Source organism: Mesoplodon mirus, assembly GCF_964341445.2.
Source record: "Mesoplodon mirus genome assembly, chromosome: 14".
Classification (NCBI taxonomy): domain Eukaryota; kingdom Metazoa; phylum Chordata; class Mammalia; order Artiodactyla; family Ziphiidae; genus Mesoplodon; species Mesoplodon mirus.
The window spans coordinates 34,677,154-34,684,070 of record NC_138990.1 but is presented as its reverse complement, the minus strand read 5'-3'; the positions used below and the strand labels follow the sequence as shown (position 1 = coordinate 34,684,070).

At 42.7% G+C, this 6,917-nt stretch overlaps 1 protein-coding gene across 1 annotated transcript; it reads right to left on the bottom strand.

Annotated features, from left to right (window-relative positions):
• Positions 1-4,532: 4,532 nt before the first annotated feature.
• LOC309815705 (alpha-endosulfine-like) lies at positions 4,533-5,000 on the bottom strand. Its single transcript, XM_082642632.1, has one exon. It carries the CDS (start codon positions 4,969-4,971, stop codon positions 4,558-4,560), a length of 414 nt encoding a protein of 137 aa, XP_082498758.1. The 5' UTR covers positions 4,972-5,000; the 3' UTR covers positions 4,533-4,557.
• Positions 5,001-6,917: the final 1,917 nt, after the last annotated feature.

Here is a 6,917-nt window from a genome sequence, read left to right as displayed (position 1 = left end):
ATCTTGCTGCTTGGAGAATAATTTTGCTGCCTCCTATTGAAAAAAAAAATTCAATATACCCATCTGCCTCAGAAATAAAAACTATGGACTTTGTCCTTTATGATATCACCAAAAAATAAGTAACTTACACTGGTCTAAAATGGGGGAAAGTACATTTTCAAAGGCTTTGGCGATTTTTTTAAGTGTCCATGAGAACCCACACAGGAGCTACTGTGATAACATGGCCGTGGAGAGGTTGCCCTCAGAAGGATGGCTGCCCCACTCACTGCCTTCTCCTGATGTGCCCAGCAAATGTTTGGGTTCTTCTCCATTCAGGCAAAATGATAATTACTTAAATATCCGTGACAAATAATCATCACTGTGTATCCTGGAGTCCATCCCCAAATATAATTATAAGACTCTCAATCAAAAGCAAGTCCGTTGAGAAACACGGGCCAGTTTCCAATAGAGGGTGATGTGATCACTCTGTCCTTCCTTTACCTCCTTTTCCTTTGTACTTGGCTAATCAGAAACAGAGGAAACTGACAAACGGCTCTCCACAAAGCTTCAAAAGATTCATAAAACAAAGAGGAGTTAGATATACCTTCTTTCACCCCAGAAAACACCAGAATCAATAGATGGAGAGAAAAGAGAAAAGAGAGAGGCTGTTTTAAGCTCTGTACCACTACACTCAACAATTAGGAACGGTTCAATTACAAAATGGAAGTCCTATTCCCAAGACAGATCAATGTATTCTGCACGACCTGCCTTACATAATAACATTGCTCAACAATTCTGTAAGTCTTATAGTATGTCCCCTTTACATAACAGTAAAAAATAAATAGCTTGTAAAAATTACAGCCAAGATTCTTGGGCATTAAACTTCTGAATCCTGTCCTGAAGCCCCATCTCCCCACCCCGAAAACATACACACACCCAGATCTTGAGACTATGCCCCCTTCTGTGGGATTACCGTCCTAAAGAGAAGACTGCTAGAAAGAAGTAATAAGGAAAGTGGGATTATGCAAGGTGAACTGTCTCCACGGCAAATTTCAGGTGAAAAATAAGGGGATTTTGGGGCTTCCCTGCTGGCGCAGTGGTTGAGAGTCCGCCTGCCGAAGCAGGGGACGCGGGTTCGTGCCCCGGTCTGGGAAGATCCCACATGCCGCGGAGCGGCTGGGCCCGTGAGCCATGGCCGCTGAGCCTGTGCGTCCGGAGCCTGTGCTCCGCAATGGGAGAGGCCACAACAGTGAGAGGCCTGTGTACCGAAAAAAAAAAAAAAAAAAAAAAAAAGGGTGGGGGGTGCGGATTTTTGTCCATACCTGAGCAGGGACTTACTCTTGGGAGGAAACAACCGGTTAGGAGGATGTGGGCATGAAGCAGGAAGTGCCTAGGCAAACATCCTAATAGACTGTCCCCTTAGAGGTTCTTTTTTTTTTCTTCTTTTTAATGAACAATTAACATTGAGTTCTTAGCTTGCTCTGCAGAGGAGCTGTCTGCATCTTTCATATTTAGACGGACAGTTTCCCTTATCTGACACCAGGTCCCCAGCCACATCCAAGCAAACAAGGCATTCTTCTATAGAGCTGAATCAGAGCCTCTCAGCTTTAGTCCACTTTACGTCCTCCTCCTCACACCCACCCCACAGCAGCCACGTGGTTAAGAAGGAGGATAGTCAAGAATGTTTTTTATCAACTCCAAGCCGAATTCATATTCCCCCAAATCTCCACTCCACCCTCTCACAACCCCATCCCCACCCCCACCCCCAGGATTTCACTGAGACGTTTCCCAACAAGGGCAGGGGCTTCTGCCTCTCCAGCCCACACACAAGCCACCTCCGGACCCCTGGCTGCAAAAGCAGGGAGGGCCAGGAGCCAGCACAGGACCCAGGGGGGCAGCGTCTCAGGATCTGGTGGAGCCCCGTGCAGCATCATTCAAGTTGGCCGCTGCGGACCAACACAGAAGAAAAAGAAAGCACTGTCAAGTAGTAAGGGAAAGAACCCGAAGTTCCACCCCAGTCTCTACTCCATCACTCTTCCACACTTTACAATCAGGGCTACCTGGCACATGTCTCAATCTTATCCAGCGAATTGTTTAAAAAAAAGAGAGAGAGAGAGAATTTCAGTCTTTTCCTATCTTCAAAACAAAATGTTCCCTGTCTTTTTGGAGATACCCATGAAAACAAAAACAGAAAAAAAATTATTTAGACAAGATCAAAATAACTGGAGGTTTTCAGGGGTGTAAGCTGCTGGCTCAGAGCAGGCTTGGTTTCAGAGGCATGGCCAGAGCCACTTGCAGCAGCAGAGACGGACTGGGGGCACACAGTGATCAGGTGGTAACTTCCCGGAGGTCAGGGCCAGACAGCACACATGTTCTTCTGAGTGGACTTAATAATCTAGGTTTAATCAAAGCAATTTGGATTTGGATTTTGAAATGACCCTTCTTTGCCACGGAAACTATGTACTTCACGCTGTGGAAACAGGTGGCATATAGAGAGTGTAGCTTGCTTCTTTGATTTCTTAGCCTTGAAGATGACCAGGTGGAGAAAGAGACCAAAAGTTTTTCTGATTTCCCTATTTCTTCTATTCCTTCCTAAAAACCAGACTCTCTGTAGCCTCCGTCTTGAGGAGTCATACTGACCGATAGAGAAGGCAGCTCAGACAGAAAAGAGTACAAAATTCGAGAAGATTGGAGATGAAAATGTACAAAATTATATATATATTTACATATATAATAAACATGACATATCTGTGTACAACATGTCTGGGACAGTTGAGGAAACTATACAAGGATGTTCAACATTTTCCCCTTTCCACATGGATTTTAGACTAAGGAAGACAGCATGAAGAAATGGAGCAAGAAACACAAAAGTGATATACAATTACAGGTGACAGCCAAGGAGTTTGGGGGCCAGGGAATCACGGGACCCTGCTCTCTCCATTCCCTCCTCACCAACTTTTTCCTATCCAGTTGGAATGATGGCCTGGAAAGTGAATGGCTGGTCAGGAAAGAAGTAGAGACACCCCCAACCCCCTACATGTGCATCAGCAAGTTCATCAGTTGTCCTCATCGCGCCAGATGTGTGGCATATCAGAACTGGTGAGCTGAGAGGGCAAGAGAGGATTATAGAATCTTCCTCTCTTGAACGGCTGGCTAGTTCTCACTCTGCCCTCTCTATCATAAGTAGCAGGCTGCATTCAGTAACATTCAGGCCAAGCTACTGATAACTAGATTGATGATGCTGGCCGTCTGCAGCCCCTTTCCTCCACCTGGTTCACAATCAGCATTGCTAATTCTCAGAGCACAGGAGCTAGGTTACTGAGCTCTAGGAAGGCAGAGATTTCTCAGTGCTCCTTCTCTTTCTCCCTAACCACCTTCCCCAGCTTCCTCCAAGGTGATTCATCTCCTGAGAACCTGCTGCTCCAGCCCTGCTGTAGCACTAAGCCCTGGAGGCTCGCTCAGTTCATCCCTTTTCTTCTTGTCTCCCTAACAATACACCTGGCAGCTGATAACATCTGAAATGTGGGACTCCACATGTGCATGACTGAGCATGTTTCTCCAGGCCCTCAGCTTGGCTGTCAGCGCAGCTTCTTAGCAGCCAGGGCCCAGACTGCAGGAAAGCAGGTGAGGGCAGAGGTAAGAGCTTTCATGGCTAGCTTAGAATTTTTTTTCTTGACCCTCAAGACCATGATACTTATGAGCCCCTCTCACCTGAATTTATAACCCCCAAACCTCAACTTCTCTCCCCATGTAGTCTTCAAACAGTTCCCCTCTGTAGGCTCACCTATGGGCCTTCCTCACTTTGGGCTTTACAATGAAGAGCACAGTTTTTTTCAGGATTTAGAATCAGAATCAATCTCATCTATATTCAATTCTGTTTTACAGATGAGGAATAGAAATCCGGAGAGGTTAAATGACTTGACCAAGGTTACACATCAATTCTGCCTAGACTGAGTGGAGCTAGAACCCAGATATCTTGACTCCTAACCCACTGTTCTTTCCACTATCCCATGATACTTTCAAAAAGCAACATGCTGGAAGAGAGAGAGAAGGTGCCCATTTTATGTGAATTATATCCTCCAATCTTTACATTATTTAAGAGCCAGGGCAAACTGTAAAAGACACTGACTGAGTGAAGGAGGTTAAGTGGGCACTATAGTTTTAGGCAAGCAAATCAGTTTTTCTTTTTGAGGCTTCTCTAAACCAGTCATAATGGAAACATGAAGCAGCAGCAGCCCAAGGGACAAAGCACTTAAAGCACAGAAAACAGATCCCATTCAATCTACCTTTCCCAACCATGTCAGGTTAGCCTTGGGATGTTAAACCTGTCATATTATTGCCAAGGCCTAGCCCAACCAATTTGGGGATATTGTCTTCCAAAAGGAGAAATCACATCTCCCCAGTTTCTTGTACAAAAGAAAAAGAGAGTTTGCAGCATTATCCAATCCTAGTCTCCCATTTCTGAGCCCCTACCTGGGCTACATGAGGGTGTGAAAATCTCAATTTATCCAAAGAAATGAACTCAGAGCCTCTCTTCAGCCCACATTACCTTCTCAGCAGCCCCCAGGAGAATCACAGTCATTTCTGGCTAGCAAGCTGAGAAGATATAACTAGGTGCCCGTTCCATCCCTGCCTATGATATATAAAAGTCTGGTGGGTGATGAGCGAGGACTTTTGCTGGGGCAGATCCTGTGGGTTGGGGATGTGGTCACCCGTCACCGGGTTCTCGTCTGGTCCTGTACTTGGTAGCTGCTTATTCTTCATCTTGGCTTTGGGCATGTCATAGTCTCCTGAGTCAAAGTACTTTTGCCCTTTCTGGAGTCTCTTCATGAGGAAGTTGGAGCCTCCAAGCTTTTGTCCTAGGCTTGGATATTTGGTCTTTAGCTTTGCCTCCTTGGCTCTCTCAGGGAGCGTACCTTCTTTCTCCTGTGTGTCCTGCTTCTCCTTACTGGTCTCCTCCACAGGCTTCTCCTCCTCTTGTTTCTGGGACATGGTGGGATCGGGACTGTGGAGTGAGGGGACCCAAGAAGTCAACTGGAGAAGGGAAGGGGGAGGAGAAACGGGACAACCTGCACTGCTTCTTCGGCTCCTGTCACTAGGGCTGCTCAGTCCCTTCAGAGGTTCTTTGTTTACACTTCAGAACGTTTAAAACTGATCAAGAAATAAATTGATCAAGTGCTTTAAATGTCTTATATCACAGCTCTGAAACAAACGAGGCCAGTGACACAAATAGGAGAGCAAGTTTCCCTGATTTTTCCTGTCCATGCAATCATATTGCTTTCCTGAGTGACATTTCCTTCCTTGTTTGATCTCAAATCAGGAGTTAGTCAAAAAGACTAATCCAAGCTGCATTTCTGTGACCTAACACACACAGGTTAATAAAAAAATAACTGAGGGATTTGAGAAGTAAGACAAGCGCATGGTAGTATTGAATTTACTTCAAACAGTCAATCCTTCCTCAAATTTGTGTCCTTTCATACAAATTCCAGTGGACTTTTAGTTATTGCCTAAATTCAGCCTCAAAGTAAGTCAGTGGAGTAGTCAAGATTAGTATTATTCCCACTTCATGAAAGGAAAAAATGGAGATTAAAAATCTAAAGGGGGAAACTCTTGACCTTCAGAGTTGACCGAAGGTGGGAATGGTGAACATCTTGTAACTGGAGGAATGTAAATGATGGTCCAAGTGAAGAGTGAAGACTCTTCTCAATGGTCAGACTGGTGATTATTTGGTCTAATGTTTTAGTAGCAGGTTGACAGTTAGTTTGAGTGTCATATGTATCATGTCCTAATTCATCACCCCATGAGTCTGCCTCTCTCTCCTAAATTACTTTATGGGTTATCATAATTATGGAAAAAAAAGTGTTCCCTAACAATACTGCATCTAACTAACAAATTTTACATGGGCAACGTTGAGTGAAAATACCATATATCTTAAATTATTAATCAACTGTTTTAAGAGGATGACATATTTAAGACAAGTGTGTTAACTCAGATTCCCTTCAGGAATTTTCAGGACAGTTAACACTTGTATAGATGAGTTAACTGTAAACATCAGCTTGCTTTTAATATTTATTGATGCTTTAAAACAAATAAAATATATACAATTATTGAAACATAAACAAATGAAAATGACTTTTAATGGAAATTATATTTTTTAAAAAGACCTAATCTTACTGAGATGTGCTTTCTTCACTGGTATTTAATCTTTCTACATTTATTCCTGGGGCCTCCTCCATCTTAAAGAAGTGTAATACTTTTGAGCACATTTTAAACTTCATCTTAAAATCAGATATACTGCAAGTAACCTTAAAACTTTAGGTCAAGGAATTTCCTAAGATGAACTAATTGCTATGATCATTCTCCCATAATAATGATAAATTTTAATTCTTTACTATTCATTGTTTTCATAACCTCACTTTTATTTCTTGTCATATATCAAGGGAAGTGAGGGGTGGTTTATAGTAATAAACACCTATATTAAAAAAGAAGAGATACCTCCAATTAATGGTCTCAATTTCTACCTTAAGGAATTGAATTAAAAAAGCAAACTAAATACAAAGTATGAAAAGATAGGAAGTAATAAAGATTAAAACAGAAAAAACTAAGATACGAAGAAGGACAATATAGGGGAAAGATAAATTAAGCCAAGAGATGAATTTTTGAGATCAGTAAAATTGATAGACCTATAATCAGATTAGTCAGAAAAGATAGGGAAGAAACACACAAATTACCGAGATCTGAAACAAGAGAGGTGACACCAGACACGACGAACCAAAACCTATGGGATGCAGCAAAAGCAGTTCTAAGAGGGAAGTTTATAGCAATACAATCCCACCTTAAGAAACAGGAAACATCTCGAATAAACAACCTGAACTTGCACCTAAAGCAATTAGAGAAAGAAGAACAAAAACACCCCAAAGTTAGCAGAAGGAAAGAAA